The sequence below is a fragment of the Armigeres subalbatus genome, chromosome 1 (assembly GCF_024139115.2).
Source record: "Armigeres subalbatus isolate Guangzhou_Male chromosome 1, GZ_Asu_2, whole genome shotgun sequence".
Lineage (NCBI taxonomy): Eukaryota > Metazoa > Arthropoda > Insecta > Diptera > Culicidae > Armigeres > Armigeres subalbatus.
The window spans coordinates 30110314-30130044 of NC_085139.1; the positions used below are offsets into that span (position 1 = coordinate 30110314).

The 19731-nt window shown below is 40.0% G+C and overlaps 1 protein-coding gene and 3 non-coding genes across 4 annotated transcripts; 3 read left to right on the forward strand and 1 right to left on the reverse strand.

Moving 5' to 3' along the window:
* The first annotated feature begins 5468 nt into the window (after positions 1-5468).
* LOC134213652 (uncharacterized) lies at positions 5469-8857 on the forward strand. Its single transcript, XM_062692907.1, has 3 exons — positions 5469-6874; positions 6989-8418; positions 8587-8857. The coding sequence occupies exons 1-3, from the start codon at positions 5579-5581 to the stop codon at positions 8855-8857; spliced, it is 2997 nt and encodes a 998-aa protein (XP_062548891.1). The 5' UTR covers positions 5469-5578.
* A 5900-nt stretch (positions 8858-14757) lies between these two features.
* Trnai-aau (transfer RNA isoleucine (anticodon AAU)) lies at positions 14758-14831 on the forward strand. The gene has a single exon. It is a non-coding gene; the product is annotated as a tRNA-Ile (tRNA).
* Positions 14832-16522: 1691 nt separating this feature from the next.
* Positions 16523-16596, reverse strand: Trnai-aau (transfer RNA isoleucine (anticodon AAU)). Its single transcript has one exon. It is a non-coding gene; the product is annotated as a tRNA-Ile (tRNA).
* Positions 16597-18369: 1773 nt separating this feature from the next.
* On the forward strand, positions 18370-18442 carry Trnak-cuu (transfer RNA lysine (anticodon CUU)). Its single transcript has one exon. It is a non-coding gene; the product is annotated as a tRNA-Lys (tRNA).
* The last annotated feature ends 1289 nt before the right edge of the window (positions 18443-19731 follow it).

Sequence of the window (19731 nt, forward strand, 5' to 3'; positions counted from 1 at the left end):
ATTCAGTACTTTTAGTGGCGAATAAGGCCATTTGGAAGGGTTGTAATACTTACTGCGGTTTTATTAGTCCTATTCGTATTTTGATACAAACATATGTTGCAGTTTAAAATCATATTTGAAATCAGTAATATTGTATAAAAAAAGAACTTGAAGAGAAGACACTCAATAAGTTGTTATACAAAAATTGACATTTAACGTGTATTTGCTTAAAATTTACATCTGGATCACACGGATTTGGCGCGGAATGGATTTCATGTCGCGCGGAAATGGCGCGGATTTGATTTTAGTCGGCGCGGATTTGGCGCGGAAAATATTTCAGGATCTCCGTAACAACCCTGATAGTGTAGTGGTCCCCTGGTCATAGTGTATCTATTGTACTTGCCACACAAAATACATATTTATGCAATTCGCGGGCATAGAACAGCTTCCAATTAATAACTGAGGAAATGCAAATAGAACAAATAGAAGTTGTAAATCATGCCAAGTTGCAGTTGGAATGTAGAGCTATTGAAGAAGACATAGTGAAATTGTAGAAAAAGTAGTAGTTCGTTCTATCCTCTACAGGTGAAGATATTCCACTTAATAAGCTCAAACATATTTCTTTTTCAACATTAAAATATTTTCCTCACTTCTTCCTTTTCTGTGACAAAACATTTCAACTTAGTATACTATTAACATTTCCTCAGTTATTATTTGAAAGCCTTTCTATGACCGCAATTACATGAGTATGTATCTTATGTGGCAGGTAAAATGGATACATCATACCCAGGGAGTCGAGAATGTTCCCACCCGCTCGAGAATCAATCGTCATCTCCGCATTGGCAATCTAACGTCTTTATTTAGACCTTCAATTCACTTTCAAGTCAAATGCCTTGATGAGTTAACTTGAATCATCTAACCAGTTGATTCAAAAGTATAAAATTGCTAATGTCATTCCTGTTCGCATGACTAATATCTAGGTGTAGGAGTAAGGTTGTATTCAATGAAACTAAATAAATAATTAACAATATCAGTTGCATTGAAATTCACATCACTTTTTCGACCTTGCAGCCAAAGTACCGGTTCGAATCCGAAGGAGAATGAGAAAATCTCTCACTTATCATGTCTGTATACACTCTCGATAGGTAGCATACCCTATTAGACGTTTTTCGGTAACTGTTACGATAATGAACTGATTCAACCCATGATAAATTTCTTTTCATTATTTTTCTTTAAGCAACATAAACAAGCCAAGTTTGATATTTTTCATCAATTTCCGTAAGGACCTATGTGACTTTGATTTGTGAATAAAGCCCAATATCACAGGTCCCAACTGATTGTTTGAATGCGAAAGGTCCGATGTAACAAAAGTACTATAAAATCCGAGAAAAAACAGGAAAACTGGAAAACAATTAAATCATTTGTTTGATAAACTGCATATATCCATTATTCACAATTACGAGAAAACAACAAAAAACTGTTTTTAGCAAATTGGTACCGAATCTTTTGATTTCTTCGGTACAGAACAATAGTTTTTGGCAAAACTCGACATCCTGAGACACTTACAGTTTGAAAACTGCAAGCAGTACTTCATAATTGCTCTTCAAAGTGCGTGTACATATGTAGTTTCTCAAACAAACGAACAATTCTTCATCGATCAAATTTTTTTTTCGTGTTTTTTGCCAGAACACGTATTTTTGGACGAGGATTCAGAATATATGAAAAACTCATTTTGGCCAAAAATGTCGCACGATATTCAGAATCAAACTAAGATTTTGATTTTGATCTGGCAAATATTCGAACGAAATTTTCTCAGATCATGACACGTGTTAGATTGGACTATTTGAAAAGTTTGAATAGAATTGCGTCAAATAAGACACATGGTGAAATTAGTGCTTCAAGTTAGGCACCTCAAGTCCCACATAAAAAATGATTATAAAACTAAGAAATACACTTATATCTTGGAGTTTCATAATTTGTACATACTCTATGATAGAAGGAAACTAGTTATGCAGAATATTTTGTAAATCAATTTGACAATTATTTAACAAAAAAAATCTTAACTTTAACTTCTTAACTTCTTAACTTAACTCAAATATGGTAAATGTATAATTTGTGATACAATTGTGTCAGCAAGAATTGTTTAATTTATGCACACTTCTTTAAGACGGAATTTCTATCGTTAAGTTGAATTCCACCATACTGCATCTTTAATTTCTAAATACGCACATTGCTAAAAGACTAATATATTATGTGGTGATCATGTCCCATTTGCTTCAAAATTGATCCAGTGTATCCAGTAAGGATATAGCAAGTAGGTAAACGATCTACTTTATGCACAATATTTGTTGCAGTACGAATTCACAAGGATATTGATACAATTATTTTGCGTTGAAGAATTTTGTGAGTAAAAATTACTCGTGAGTGAGTAAGTCATTTCTTCATACTCACTCGCGAGTATGAGTATTTCAGTTCAAACTCACGTGTGAGTATACTCGCAGTGAGTTTGAATTGGAATACTCAAACTCGCGAGTGAGTGAGCAGGTTTCAAGCGATGCTCACTCATTTCTCAACACTGCTCGGTACTTCTATGGTGAGTCCTCACGAACATGCGGTACAGCAGACTATCAACCAACTCAACTCAATAGAAGCCTACCCATTCCCCGGCCGCGTGACGGAAGATGATGTCCATACAGCTATAAAATCTGCTAAAAATATGAAGACTCCCGGTAACGACGGTATCTTCAACCTACTTTTGAAAAGTTGTCTAGCAAAGCGTATAAATTCTTGGCTACAGTTCTCAGCAGATGCTTTCAATTGCAATACTTCCCGACCATATGGAAGCTAGGGAAAGTCATCCCTATCCTGAAACCTGGGAAGGACCCCACTGCACCAGCGAGTTACCGACCAATCACACTTCTGTCGGCAGTAAGCAAGCTATTCGAGCGACTTATCTTATAGCGGCTGATGGCCCACTTTGATGAAAATGACACCATCACACCGGTTCAATTCGGCTTCCGTAAAGGGCACTCTACCGTCCACCAACTTGTTCGGGTGGAAAACACAATCCTACGGAACAAAGCGCTGTCGAACAACACAGCAATTGTGCTTCTGGACGTCGAAAAAGCTTTCGACAACGTCTGGCATAATGGCCTTGTACACAAGCTTGTACAAGCAAACGTGCCCGGATATCTTGCGAAACTGGTGAGTAATTATCTAACAGATCGATCTTTCTCTGTGAGAGTTGCAGGATCCTCTTCAGTACATCAACATGTCCCCGCTGGTGTACCTCAGGGGAGCCTTATAGGACCAATCTTGTACAATTTGTACACATCAGATGTTCCTCAACTACCTGCTGACGATAGCGCGATCATGGCAAATGCAGAACCCCGAAGATATACCGATCCAGGCTGCAGCGAGGCGTTACAGCTTACGTTGCAAGTTGGAAAATCAAAGTCAACGAAGCTAAGAGTCAAGCAATTATTTTCCGACACCGGCCATCGCCAAAGCTGCTTCCAACGCCCGATTGTTTCATCCGGGTAAACGGCTGTCCTGTCGATTGGTCCGACGAAGTCGACTACCTTGGAATCACCCTTGACAACAAAAGGACCTACCGTGCGCATACCGACAAATTAAAGTACAGATGCATTGGGCTGCTGAAAAGCTTATATCCGCTCATTTCCCGTCGATCTCGACTGTCGCGGAAGAATAAACTCGCAATCTTCAAGACCATCATTGCTCCAGTGGTTAACTACGCCATGCCAGTTTGGGGCACTTGTGCAGAAATGCACAAAAAGAAACTGCAAGTGGTCCAGAATCGACTGCTCAGAACCATCCTCGACGCCCCGTACGACGCTCGTATCAGCGACCTTCATCGTGCCGCGGGGTGTAAAACGATTGCAGAACGTATAGATGACAGCATCAACAATTTCATCGACGGTGCTAACCAAGCACAACATCATCTCATAAGAGAGTTAGTGAACTAGGTTATCAAATTTGTTAGGTTAAGTATGTTATAAAATTAAAAATTATCAAATGAACGCATTTAAATATGGAATACACCAGATAGCAAATCAAGACACTTAGATTGAATTTGGAATTAATTTGTATTGAATTGAGATTGGGTTCACAATTGAATTTGATTTGAATTTTAAATTGAATTTGATTGAATTTCGATTGGATTTGAATTGGATTTGAATTTAAATTGGACTTAAATTGGATCTGGATTGGATTTATAATTGGATGCGTATTGTATTTGGATTGGATTTCGATTGGATTTTAATCGAATTTAAATTGAAAATGTCGTAATAGTTTTTTAGCTCGAAGATCGGCTAAATTGTTGCCTCCTATAGAATCTTGGTAGGTCCATACCCACAGAGTGGTTTATACTTGTGTGGCGTGGATATGGAGTCATTAGCTCATTACACCCCTTTTGAGTCAATGACGTATGATACAGTCTAGCCATATGCTCGACCTTGTATACACACACTTTGTGCGTTACCATGTAACGCGCGCGGTAACAGCGAAACCCACACTCTGCGCGCAGCAGCGAGCATCAACGCTTTGATACAGCAGCAGTGGTACAGGTAAGACCTATCGCCTACTCGAGCGTGCTGGGTGATTCCTCCATTTTGGGGTTAACATTTTGGCGATCCTGCCAGGAGGATACATTTCCAGGGGAAAATTCGGTTTAAAAAAATAAACTTTTAGAAAAACGTATCTTGTTTTTCTTTTGAGGAATCACCCACCACGCAGGAAAATATACATTTCCATCGTATATAAAATTGTAAATTCAAATCACAAAAGGTGTGGAAAAGTGTTGGGAACAAAATGGCCGACTCGGTAGATCGCGTTAAGAGTGACAAGTGAAATAGTTAACTTGAGTAAGTTTTTATGTGAATACTCACCATTTTATCATAAATAAGGGAAAATAAGTACGGATCCAAAATGCTTCTAACAGTTTTGGTAGGAAGCGGATGGAGATAATCCTTTTTGTTTATGAATCAAAATGGCCGTGTGGTTCTTGTCGGAAGCGGATCGGGATGACCGCGCTTTTCTTTTTGTGTGCCAGATAAGGCCGCTGGTTTTTGTCGGAAGCGGATCGGGATGACCGCGCATATTTGCGGACCAAATAAGGCCGCTGGGTTTTTGTCGGAAGCGGATCGGGATGACCGCGCTTATTTGCGGACCAGATAAGGCCGCTGGTTTTTGTCGGAAGCGGATCGGGATGACCGCGCTTATTTGCGGGATAGAAATGGCCGCAGCGGTTTTTGTCAGAAGCGGATCGGGATGACCGCGCATATTGTATGTAGAAATGATCCAAAGGGTTTTGTTGGCAAACGGGTCAAAACGATTTTTCTAGTTCGCAAAAACATCGGGTCAGAAACTGACAACTAGAAAATACCATGCCCAGTTGATTTGACCGCTCCCAGTTAAATGGCTATGGTCGATATGTAGTTTCCATTCGAATGAAAAAGTTTACCTGTAAAGGATATAAACATATAATTAGGCCAGAAACAAGATTGGAGTATGATGAAATAGTGAAAAATCATTATTTATCTCATCAGTTCCAGGTTAAAGCACACATCGAATTTTGAAAATGTCAATCGGAGGAAAGTACGTGAGGGCTCCAGAGCCGCACAGCGATTCTGAAGACGAAGACGAACACATCAGCGAATGGCAGCAAGAAGCAGCTAACCATGTCAAGCAAGAACAGTTGGACGAGTGTGACGTTAGTTCCGCGAACGAGACACTTGGAAGTGATGACGACACCGATGATAATGAAGACGGAAACATCGAACCCAGAGAAGATCGTGACATGACGCTGCGAGGAAACCAGGATTACGCCCTTAGAATGGACAGAATGCAGAGCACGCTAAATAAATTGGTACAGGACATGAACACTTACCAAGCTCGTGCTACAGTCGCTCCGATCCATCACGACGATGACCGTAGTTGGAACATTGGAATCGAGACCCCCGGACCGTCAACCAGTTCGGGTAATATTCGTTGGGAAAATATTCAACCATTCCCGAACGACGTCCCTGCAAATCAGATGTGGGAACAATGGAATAGATTTATTGATCGATTTGAAATTGCCACCTCGCTATCCAACGTAAACGATCCCGCAAAACGATCCCAAATTTTGTTTCTCTCCATGGGAGAAAAGCTGCAAGGGATCGTTAGAGCAGCAAGATTGCGCCCAAGCCTACGTGAACCTAATTGCTATGGTATTTTCGTTAAGAGTATCGAAAACTACCTGCAGTCCATGGTAGACATAACGGCAGAACACGAAGCTTTCTCGAACCTGCGCCAAGAACCAGATGAGCCTACAATCACATTCCATGCAAGGCTTATGGAAAAAGTGCGCCTCTGCCGATATAGCAGCGCCGACGAGGATAGATTTGTCCGAATGCAGCTATTGAAGGGTATGCGGAACAAAGAATTGGCCAAGACAGCCCGCACCTTTGGGTATGAAACAGCTTTCATTGTACAATCGGCAACACGTGAGGAGGCATTCGAAGCCGAAGCAGGACCATCCAGATCTTCCCAGGCATTTGCAGTAACACGAAATCGTCAAACAACATACGGTGACAGATTTCCAAGGAAGCGCCGTTTCGTTCCTCCGGGTAATCACCAAATTCATGCTAAGCATCAGAGAAGAGAAGATAATAACAGCTATCGTGGGGTAGGACGACGCTCACGCTGCCCAAAGTGTTACCGTTTATACCATAAGTTTGGAACTTGTCCAGCAAACGACCGCAAGTGCAACGCATGTGGAGAAACAGGACACTTTGCCGTAGCATGTCGCACCGGTCGCAGTAAGGATGCCAATCACATTCAAGAACAGAAGGACCATGTTCCAGGATGGACAGATGACGAGAATGAGAAGAAGGTAAATGGCGATTAGCTTGAGTGATCAACTTGTATTTCGTTTCTTTTTCAATCTTTGGAGAATACAGTATGTTTTCGTTCATAACATGTGTTTTTATCAATTTCCCATTTCCAGCAAATCAATGCGCTCTCACTCACTGACGTACTTATTGAATGTCGAATTGGATCTTCACACCCGATCAAGTTTCTTATTGATTCTGGGGCAGATGTGAATATTATCGGTGGTCAGGATTGGGTCCAATTGAAGCGTCAATTCCACGCAGGCAAGGCTGTATTACAACCGATCGAACTGTCCACTATCAACGACTTGCGGGCGTACGCGTCAGATAAACCTATATCAGTTAAGTGCGCGTTCAAAGCAGAAATCGAAGTAGTTGAACATAATAAGCCTTTGCTCACCACCGAATTTCTGGTTGTAACCGAAGGACGTCGCTCTCTTCTAGGACGATCGACCGCAAGCGACTTGAGACTGTTGCAAGTTGGCGCAATGGTAAACACATGTGAAGTAGTGGACGTATCCAAAATATTTCCAAAGGTTCCGGGTGTATTGGTTAAATTCAGCGTGGACGAGACTGTCCCACCAGTTAGGAACGCCTACTACAACGTGCCCGCAGCATACAGGAAAAGCGCACGTGAACGACTTCAGGACATGGAGAGGCGAGGAATTATAGAGCGTATCACAACAGCACCTAATTGGATTAGCGGCATGTCAGCTGTCGCCAAAGGGAAGGACGATTTCCGCCTCGTCGTTAATATGCGTGCGTCCAATCAAGCAATAAAGCGAGAGTATTTCCGATTACCGCTAATTGAAGAGATGAAAGTCAAACTTCATGGAGCGAGATTTTTTTCAAAACTCGATTTGACAAACGCCTTCTACCACTTAGAGTTGCACAAGGAGTCGAGAGACTTGACAACCTTCCTATCGGAGAATGGCATGTTCCGATTCACTCGACTGATGTTCGGAGTTAACTGTGCTCCAGAGATCTTCCAGAGGGAAATGACGCGAATCTTGGATGGTGTGGAAAACATAATAATTTATATTGACGACGTCCTCATATTCGCGGATAGCTTAGAGAAGCTGCGCGAAACAGTGTCCGAAGTATTAAGAATCCTCAGAGTCCACAACCTGACCATCAATTCAGCGAAATGCGAATTCGACAAAACAAAAATTCGCTTCATCGGTCACCAACTAGATGAAAACAGCTTCAATATCGACGACACAAAAGTTAGGGACATCCGAAGATTTAGACAACCATCTACAGTTTCTGAACTTCGAAGCTTTTTGGGATTAGCTTCCTTCGTCAGTCCGTACATCAAGGAATTTGCAGACATTGCTAGTCCTTTATGGGCAGCGACTAGGGCCGATGGCTGGATATGGGGTTTGGAGCAAGAGAGTGCTTTTCGAAACTTAAAGGAGCAAATTATGAATTGCACCATATCTCTTGGATACTTCTCGGAAAAACACAAAACTTTTCTCTACACGGATGCCTCTCCGAATGCCCTTGGCGCTGTTCTTGTTCAGCAAGACAGCGATCATCCACCCGTGTAATAAGTTTTGCTTCTAAAGCCCTAACACCGACCGAAAAAGATACCCCAGAATCAACGCGAGGCTCTAGCAACAGTTTGGGCTGTGGAGCATTTCGCGTTTTTCTTGCTCGGCAGACCATTTGTGATTCGCACTGATGCTCAGGGTGTCACGTTTATTCTCAACAGAACACGTGAAAATTCTAAACGCGCTTTAGCTCGTGCTGATGGCTGGGCTCTGAGACTTAGTTCCTACAAATTTGATGTTGAGTATGTTTGCGGTCGAGACAACATAGCGGATCCGTCATCCAGGCTATATGAAGGCGAGGATGAACCATTTGCTGAAGATTTTAGCCCCTGGGAAATCGCTGTTCTGGAAGCAAATCAAGCTCTTTTTCTGACGGAAGACGAAATAAGGGAAGAAACAGCAAAAGATCGCCATCTGCAGGAGGTAGCATAACGAAATTAGAATTATCTTTGATTTGAAGTAATCTTATCTCATTATATTTATTTTATTAGGTAACAGATGCGCTTGAATCTGGTATTTGGTTAAAGCATTTGAAGAATTACGAAGTACTAAGCAATGATCTCGTAGTACGTGAAGGAGTTCTCGTTAAAACTGGTTGTGCGATTATCCCGCAAAATCTCAGACAGAAAGCACTTGCCGTTGCTCATGCAGGTCATCCATCAAAAGCCAAATTCAAAAGCATATTAAGAGAGCACGTTTGGTGGCCTGGCATGCCCAAGGAAGCCGAAGCATGGGTGGATTCTTGTGCGGTTTGTGCAACGAATGGAAAACCAGAAAGACCAACTCCGATGCAACGCGTCTTTGCACCGCGGAACGTATGGGAGACAGTGGCAATAGATTTCAACGGGCCTTATTTAAAGTATGGCGGCATCTCGATCCTGGTCATAGTAGACTATCGCTCTCGGTATATCATTGCAAAACCTGTCAAATCTACGAGTTTCGAAAACACTAAGAAAGTACTGGAAGCGGTTTTTGAAAAAGAGGGTTTTCCCCAGACCATCAAATCTGACAATGGTCCTCCTTCAATGGTGAAGACTATAGGCAATATTGTGCAGACCGGGGCATCAATGTTGTCTTCTCTACACCATTGCATCCTCAACAAAATGGCTTGGCCGAAAGCTGCATGAAATTAGTTAATAAAGCTATGAATGCTGCAGCTTCGTGCGGAACGGATTATATCGAAGAACTTAGCTCCGCAATCCATGCGTATAACGCAGCTGCTCATTCCGTCACCAAATTGCCCCCGGAAGAAGTTTTGACGGGTCGTAGAATAAGACGTGGACTTCCGCTATTATGTCACAGCAAAGTAACGATTGATGATGAGTTACTGAACGCCAGAGACCAATACTCTAAGCTACAGTCGAAGGATCGAGAAGATTTTAAACGAGGAGCACGCCTGTGTCGAGTGAAACCTGGTGATACAGTCGTAGTTGAAAGGCAAAATCGTAAGAAGGCAGAATCTCGTTTTGATTCTCGGCGATATACCGTGAGAGAAGAAAAGAATGGGATGTTGGTTTTGATCGATGAGACTGGGCAGATCCTGAAGAGACACGTATCACAAACCAAGAGGGTACAAACCTGGAGAAACATTGATCAGCGAACTACTGCGAATACTGGAAATAGCGCCGTTCAGCCAAAATCGACTGGACGCACCATTACTGAGTCCAATGACAAGGATGGAAATACCGCGACAAATCGTCGTTCAGCGAGGGGAAAGAAACCTCCGGCGTACCTCGAAAGTTATGTTTAATTTGCTATGAAATTTGTTGAAATCTGGAATAAAGAAAATGAAAATACTTTTGAACATTTCAAACTGGCGAAATTTCTATTCTCTTCGTACGTTTCAATCCCATTTTAACGCAGATGCTGTTCACACGGATTAATATGCATTTTTCGTGAATTACTGGAGCAGGCAAAAACAAAAAAAGGAAAAAACGTTTTTTCACTGATTGACGAGTAGAGTCGGACAAGACAGGATGAGACGTACGTCATAGAATTTAAGCCGCACATTTATCGTAGACATTTTCACGGGATTGTTGAAAGTAGCTAACACGGTTAGATGACTTTACCCATTAATGGGTACTATGTTATTGTTGATATTATTCCCACCGTGAAAAATTCACCCATTTTCTTGAAAAAGCGCCACTACCCATCTTAATGAGTAGTGGCGCTTTTTCAAGAAAATGGGTGAATTTTTCACGGTGGGAATAATATCAACAATAACATAGTACCCATTAATGGGTAAAGTCATCTAACCGTGAAAGTAGTCCCACACGTTTTGTTTGTTTGTATTATCTACTAGTAAGTGACAGACGGCTAAGACCGTTCACGGTCCCGCAATAAATTTAGCTTTAGCATGATTTGTCTCATGCTGACGGCGGTGTGTAAACAAAATAATATAAATGACAAGTTTGTCATAATAAAGGCCCATTCATATAAACTGTAGAATCCATCTACTAAATTTGTCAAATGCGATGAACACGGAAAAAAGATTCCAAGCATATACACTGAAAAGGACTATTCACAAATTACACACTATCAAAATTCCATACACTGAAATAAATGTTGGGGTAGTTTTAACCATGATATTCTATTCAAAATTACTATTTCCAAATGTTGTCATGATAAATGATTGTTTGACAAAATAACATCACTGTTGTTAATTTTACCATGCGCATGTTCAAAATAATAACACAGTATGGTGAAGAAAAGCAGCCATATTTTATGCTGTGGTGCTATTGCAAATATTTATAATCGCGACACATTTACAATATATAGTTATTTTTAGCAGTGTATGAGTGGAATGTTCACATGGTTAATTAACTTTAAAGTTGTAGTAACCGTGACAGAGCCGAAATACCAGTTTTTTTTCTTGGGTGGTGTAATTAATCCAATAGTGGAATCAGTGTTATGATGTTGCTATAGTACGTGACGCACATTTTTTTTTTGAGACAGGAGGAGGATGTGTGGCGTGGAGATGGAGTCATTAGCTCATTACACCCCTTTTGAGTCAATGACGTATGATACAGTCTAGCCATATGCTCGACCTTGTATACACACACTTTGTGCGTTACCATGTAACGCGCGCGGTAACAGCGAAACCCACACTCTGCGCGCAGCAGCGAGCATCAACGCTTTGATACAGCAGCAGTGGTACAGGTAAGACCTATCGCCTACTCGAGCGTGCTGGGTGATTCCTCCATTTTGGGGTTAACAATACTGTAGCAGTAGCGCTGAAGAGTGCTTGAACCGAGAAGTAGAGATACATTTCTTTTCGAGATTCTGTAGAGGAGCAACTCCAGACGGGAAAGGCGCAGTAACCAGAAAGATGAGTGCACTTCGAACAACTTTTCCATTATCCAGGACATCACCACCTCGACATAATCCATATAGGGTGAAGGATCCACCGTTGATCCTTCTATACAACAGTAATCCTGTCGATCTCCTTATAGTCCTCATAGTCATAGTTTTATGCCAAGATTGGTCTATATTCCAAATAGGCAAGCTCACACAATCTTGGGCAAAACATCACCAGTCCACATAAAGCTGCTATCAGTGAACAAGCAAGTAAATTTGACCCCCAACGATTTCGCGGAAGAGTGGGAGATTTCAGCTAATATCAAAACTTCTATGAACATTAAGGCCCCAGGTTTTGATAACATCTCGAACATGGAACTCAAGCACTTGTGGACCAGTTCTCCGATCACCTTGGGTTGTTTTTCAATCAGTGTCTTCGGCTCAGCTATTTTCGCCCTTGAAATCATCCAAAGTCATTCCTATAATTAGCCGCCTCTCAGGTTTAGCCAAACTTTTTGAAACGGTAATTCATCGGCGGTTACTTCCATCTGCAGAACAAAATTACGTCTGTATCCCGTCGCGGACGATCCTTCATCATTCATCAACTTACTCGAGTCAGCAACATTTTTCATCCAAAACATCTGTAATGGGTTTGCTGTATAAACTTTAGCAGCACAATTTTCTAAGCTACAAACCCGTTCAAAATCATCAAAAACTATATTTCGGCTAGGATATTCAAATTTTTACTTGTCCCGACTTCTAAAATGCGCATGACATCATTACTCAGGGCACTCGGTGTTCAACCTGTTCATCACCGACCTGCCAGCACTCCCATGGCATTAGGCGTAAAGTTTGTATCGGTTATCTTATTCTCTCACACCCAGCTCATATAGACTCTTTCATGTTAAGGATCTTAAAATTTTCTTGAACGGCAAAACAGTGGAGTGGGCAGACATGACATACTATCTCGAATTGACTGACTATCTGGACAGCAAGCTACTTTTCAGACTACAGAGGTAGACAAAAAAATCTCCATATGCATCACATTGCTGAAAATCTTCGCAAAATTAATCGCAAATCTAAATGGTCCATAAAAATTAAGCTCACTGTCTTCATGCAAATTACTCTTTCCTAATTTATTATGGCTTGCCAGTACGCCAAAACACACGGTCTGAAGATGCAGGGCGTTTAGAATAAATTGCTTCTCCTATAAACGTGGGATATGTGCACATCCGAGGAACACCATAACGATGCTGGAATGAGATATACATACGTAAGTTAGGGTGCGTTCCGAAACATCGTAGTGCCAAGCCGCGTGGAAATTGGTTAATAACAAGTAAAGAAGTTTAAGATTAAGTTAGAAGATAGTATATAGAATCAATCTTGTCAGATCCTAAATGTAAACGATAGCTTAAATCTAGTTTAATTAAATGCAGCATAGGTATAATTTTCCAAGATTGAAAACAAGAAGAGGTTTGTAATAAAGAATTGTTGATGTGTAAACACATTTCATATTTAAGTTATGGGTTTTTGCCGATAAATACTTATGTTTGATTATGAATTATTTTGCAGATTAAAGCTGAATAACCTTTCAAATTATGCAAACAAAAATGAAATTGTGGGCCTTTTTAGAACAGTATTTATAATTGTTATTTGGTTGTGTTTATAACAGAGCAGCAAAAAAGATTACGGTGTGACTTTATTGGTCAGGCTGGCACCGGAAGTCCACTCCGGGACGCGATCCCACTACTGCTTACCGCGGAGACTTTTAGCTGCTGGTTTTCACCCCTCGCTCGGTTCATCTCTCTTTAGCCAACCTGAATGCATCGGGCTCCCCCATTGCACCCATATTGACGGTCAGCTTAGTGCGGACGTCCCGTCAACATGGACTTACCCGGCACACAGTGGACCCCAACCTCAAATCAGTCCGTAACCCGACCCGTGAGCAGCCACGTTACAGGAGACGCCACGCTCCCAGTCGAGGTAGGCAGCGAGATATGGTTGTGTTGAATGCAACGCAGTCGACGAGCACCGTTAGTTGCTTGGTCGCTTGTTACGATGATTGGAGAGGGCGAGCTAAATATAGAATGAATGTGCACGTTTAACAAAATTTGCTGAATTTAGTAATGTTGATTATTTGAATTATGGAATTTGATTATGGAATAAAATTTCAAACATATAATTTTTACTTAGTTTAAAGCGGTATTTGTATTGTTTGAACGATTAAGAATGATTTTTGTTTAAAACAAATCTCAAATGAAAAGTTCTGTTTTTCACGGCTACCGAATAATTTCTTTTAACTGGTGGATAGATTCGATCCTTTTTCTATCTGCTAGTCACTCTCAGTTCTTCAATGGTTGAGGGCAGAGCTCTTCTCTCGTTAAAAATAGTAAATTAATTGAAAAGTGTCTGTTCCATGTTGAAATAAAAGTATAATAGTACAGAGGAGTGTACATATTTTCCTCATAGATTCAGATCAATGAGAAATTATAATTAAAACAAAAAGATTTAAATTCACGGCCTAATACTCGGCTGCATATTTACAGTGTACTGCAGTAGAGGTCATGTGGTTGTGAGCACGTTAGAAAAATTCTATTTTCGGTTGTACGCATGCGCACGCTTTTTATTTACTTTCGCTTCATCCAAGATTCCAAGCACACTGTGTTTCAAACAGTTCATTTCAATGGTAGGGTAGGTAAATTTTTTGTGCATTCACGACTTTCTGATGGGTTGGATATGATGGCAGAAATACGATCGAATTAATGATAATTGGTGATGGTTTTAAAATTTGATTGTATATTGTGTATCGTGCGACATTTAACTTATTTAGGTCAACTAATTGCATTAATGAAAAAACGAACCATTCACCCTCTTCAACCATAGGTTGTACAGATTGATCAATTGATGGGTGCAATTTGGGTGGGTGGTTCATTGGATGTCTTACTTATGTTTAGTGATAATATTATGCAGTTCCTTTCAAACATTGGTTCTGATTATTGTTTCAAAAGAGTACTTTAGCGCCGAAAATCGCATATGGCTCCATAGCTCAGTTGGTTAGAGCGTCGTGCTAATAACGCGAAGGTCGTGAGTTCGATCCTCTCTGGAGCCAAATTTTCTTTTTATGCAATATGTTTCGAAAAATGGATGTAAATCATATTTAGGGTGGATGGATGAATGGTAGGGGAACTGTTCCATTTTCCATCTCACTGAACATATATTCATCTCATCGCAAAACAGAGAAATACAGCAACAATCTCGTCGCTTGTTTTTGCTAACACGTGTGCTCACTGGTGAAAAAAATCACAAAAATAAGAAACCAATCAAATTGTTTTTGATGGGATGGAAATGGGAGCTATGGGATGAAGTGCCGAACCGTTCCCCTATTTCGGGTAAGATCCGTTAATTTCATAACGCAAATTTGGATATTAATCCCCAACCTGTATGTACGAAGCTTCTGAAAAAATTGTGTGAATCGTCCCACTTCGGAAAATCCTCTCTACTCTATAAACGTTACGTAATTTTTTTGATTTTTATTGCTGAAAGCACTGTGTAGTAAGTTGAATAAATCATATTGACTTACAGTGCGTTATCATTCGTTTAATTGTGACTCCCCATGAAATCCGCCTTTTGGTAGCCAATTAATTTGTTACTTTACACGTTCAATCCCCATGGGAAGTTGAGTAGTTTTATCTCGTTAATGAAAACTGGAGTCTGAAAATATTTTATATGATTAAGAGGGTCAAGATCTCACTGTAGGTGGATTAATTATTGTTATTTCGTGGATTAATTATGTACCTTTGGAACACCTCTGTGCCGTGCGACAATGATGCTAACCGAAAAGTGAAAAGGCATATTGCTGTTGCGAACAGGACTAATAAGTGGACGGGTTTCGTAACCAACCCCGTAATGTGCGAATGAAGACAAAATTCGCTCTGCAATCCTAATTCTTCGGGTGAGTTTATACGGTCCTGATACTTGGACGTTGAGAGAAGCTGATCGGAAAGAATGGGACAATATTCGGTGGAAACGAGGAGTATGGGATCTGGCGGCAACGCATGAATCACGATTTGTACCAGGTGGAAACAGCGATGGATTTTGTTAAGATGGACACGGCGACGGATTACGGTGGGCTGTAAAGTGTAAAGCGAATTCATACACCCAAAAAACAAATCTGACAATTATTGTATAAAATCTGGGCATATACGATTCTGTAAGCTTTTTATACAAATATTGTATTAAAATAATACAAATATGTATTATTTTAATACAATATTTGTATAAAAAGCTTACAGAATTGTATATGCCCAATTATTATACAGTTTCTGTAAGGTTCTTATGTCGTTCGCGACTATTACTTTTATCTCCAACGGTTGTTAAACAGTTGACGCGCCCTTCTTCAAACAAACCATCCCGTGGAAAGCTTGATAAGTATTGCAAATTTCATTATTCAATTTGTTGGATCATTCTGCTGGAAGGAGATTCTCATTTTCCCGTGGGTTTCGTGTAAGTGTCTCTGTTTACAGGTCCACCACCCCCATTTTTGGCCCTTCATACAGCAATTTGTTGAATTCAAAATGATATTGAAATTTGACCTTACTGTCAAGTGGAACCGCATGCAGAGCAAGACTCTAGCCAGGATGGTGGCTTACTACATACACATACATACATAGTTTCTGTAAGGTTCTTATGCAGAACTGTATTAAAATCTGTCATCCCCTGGTTGGGTGTATATTCCCTTAGTAGAAGATAATACAGATTCCGAAGATACATTCCCTCCTTGTGAAGCAGAAAAAAGAATATTGGCTCCAGAGAGGATCGAACTCACGACCTTCGCGTTATTAGCACGACGCTCTAACCAACTGAGCTATGGAGCCTATATTTATAGCACAGTTTGCCAATTTGGCTCAACCACCTAGCAAAGTTCTCAGCTGTTTCCGTTAGTCTATTACCAGGAGATCATGTTTCACAGCATTGCATTTATATACCATTCAAATGCGTAATAAATCCCTTTGTCTGCTGTGATGTTGGTATGAAAATAGCAAATGCACACCAGCTAGAAAGTTTCAATACAAATAATCTCAATATTTCACTCAACTCTATAATTTTTCATATTGCACTCAGCTCTATAAAGCAAAAGTTCATATTCCTTACCATCGTTCCAATTTCCTGTAACAAGGCATTACAGTTGTAATACTGATTACGTATGAAATTTGTTCGAACAACGTTGAATTCGATTCTTTCATTGATCATTGTTAAAAACCTAAAGTTTGTATGGTCAAGTTATCAGAAAACGGAATTTTGCGGATAGTTAAATGCATTAAGGGCTGATTGCCGAGTGGGTTGTACACGTATACGTATACGTACACGTATACATAAAATGGGATCTCCTACATTAATAGTTATTCGTGCTGCTACGGTTTGAACTAAATTAATCGAGTTGCATGCTGCAGATCGTGAATAAAATAATACATTCGCATACATATGAGTCGCTGAGAGGTGCAAATTTGATTGCTTATTCTTTATGTGTCACTAAATCAAGTCTTGCGAAAACCATTTAATTTGTTGATACATTTTTTAGTCGTTTTTAAACGTCTAGCTAAGCCTTTATTCTAAAGTACTTTGGTACTACTTACTTTGGTACTACTGAAACTCAGCAATATTTTCCACGAGGATCCTTTTTTTTAGCAGAAATCCCTATTTTGACTAATGAAGTGTTCTTTTCCACACAATATGCTATCAATTCCATATTTAGATGTCTTCCAAAGTTGTGCTTACCGATAGGCGTGAAACTACTGCAAATTCAAGGTGGTTTTATATTGTTTAGTTTTACCTGGGTACTGCGGATAGAGCCGCTTTTTTGCTCTCAAGCGAGTAGAGGGATGTTTTGAAATCAATTCCATAAGCAAAATTATTTTGCAGTTGCTTGGCTGTCAAAAATTTCCCGCTCTTCGAATTTCTCTTTCCACGCTGCATGAGGGCGCACAAATGCGCGAGACTCTACATGACTTTACGATGGTTTACATACATTCCTGCTCCAATCAGCTGTTGTATCTCGTGAAAATTAGTAACGAGTGCTTTTTAATTGCATTCCTACTAATTTTCCACTCGAAATATAATGTGAAAACATTTGTTACAAAGAATAAAAAACTCAATCTAAGTTTATTTTTATTTTTTTCCCAAATAATAACAATACTTCTCAATATAGGATCTGAAACGAACATAACCACAATCTTCAATGTTTGGCTCCGGCACAATAGAAAAGTTTGGCTTCAGTTTGACAACCAAATCGATTCTATTCGCACCACCCAGAGTTTTACCAGCTAATCTCTATTATCTCTATCAGTCTATAACTGACTCACATAATTTCTAAAACATAAAAATATATTAGTCGTGCTGTTTTAAATAGCCAGCCAACTAGAAATTATTTTCAATTGTCTTGTTCAAACCATGGTCCGATTTTGCATTAGTTCAAGTCACGGTTCGGTACCCTCACCCGCAGAGTGAATCGATGCGCTACAGTTCATTATAGCAAACGGCAGATAAGCATACTTCCATTCGAGTTCATTCATCATCTAGAAAAATGAAAGAAAACACACAATGTTTGGCTCGTACCATAAGTAAATCTCTAAACCCAGACATCAACAAGTGCCCGGCTAGCTCAGTCGGTAGAGCATGAGACTCTTAATCTCAGGGTCGTGGGTTCGAGCCCCACGTTGGGCGTGGATCTTTTTATTTGCTGCTTCACGATCATATTACGTAAGCATTTTTTCTAGGTTTTCCGACTCCCTCCCCCCCCCGTAAAATTGTTTTCAAACAAATGATTTTTTATTTATATGGCGCATAAGAAAATGGTAGACCCTCTCCCTCCCTCCATAAGTGCTTTCGTAATATGTGTACGGCCCCTAAGGTTATAAGATAAAGTATTGGAACAGCAACCCCGAAGGTGGTGGCCACATTATGATTGTTTCTTTTGTGAAATTTGTTTTACCATTTCGAAAGAAAAGATAGGCGGCCACTAATTGTGTTTTGACCCTTCCTACGGAAGTGTCTATAATTTCACTTTGTATGCGTTACGCAGGCGTGTTATGTACAGTATCCCCCCGCTTATCCGGACCTCGCTAGTCCGACGACTCGTTAGTCCGGATCTCGCTAATTCGGAATTTTCCGGATTAAAAAGTATCAACACCCATTTGAACACATTATGCTGTCAGTTTTCAAATTTGTGCTGTGATTTTGTTTTGGTTCATTTGTATGGATTTGACAGTCGGATTAACGAGAGAAACCCCGATAGTCCGGCCATACATTTGTCGGATCAGCGGGGGTATACTGTATTAATCGATCAATTATGAAATAAAATGTATAGCAATAGAAACAAATTCACTTTAATATTGAAAATATAATTACAACAAGTGATATGATATGAAAATATGCTTCTTTTTCGGATTTGTTTCAAGGAAACAATTGATTTTAATTGAGGAACAGATAGAAGCATGTACCACAAAACCTTCTCAGAAAAGCAAAAACGTAAAAATTTGAAGGGATTTCAAAAATTTCTTCAGTGAAAGCTAGATAACAAATGTGAGCACGTTTTGAGATACTAATAGACCACTTATATGCATGTATGTGTGCGTATGTGTGCAAATTCTAAAATTTACTACCTTATAAATCTCGCTCATTTTTAAGGTATTAAACATCATTAGTTTTACAAAATTAGGCAGCCATAAGGCAAAATATATGTTATTATTGAACGCTATTGAGTTTCGTTCAGATCAATGACTGATTAAGTTAGTTCTGGATTAATTAATATCAAGGTCTCCGGAAATTACGAGTATACATGCTGCCAGCGTTACGACAGTTTCTAACCAACCATGTTACCACATGTTACAATAGCTATTCAATCCGACGTACAATCTGACGTACAGTGCGGAATCATTCGTTTTGTTGCACTCAACCCATGGAATCCGCCTTTTGGTAGGCAAATAATTTGTCATTTACACGCGTTTACACTT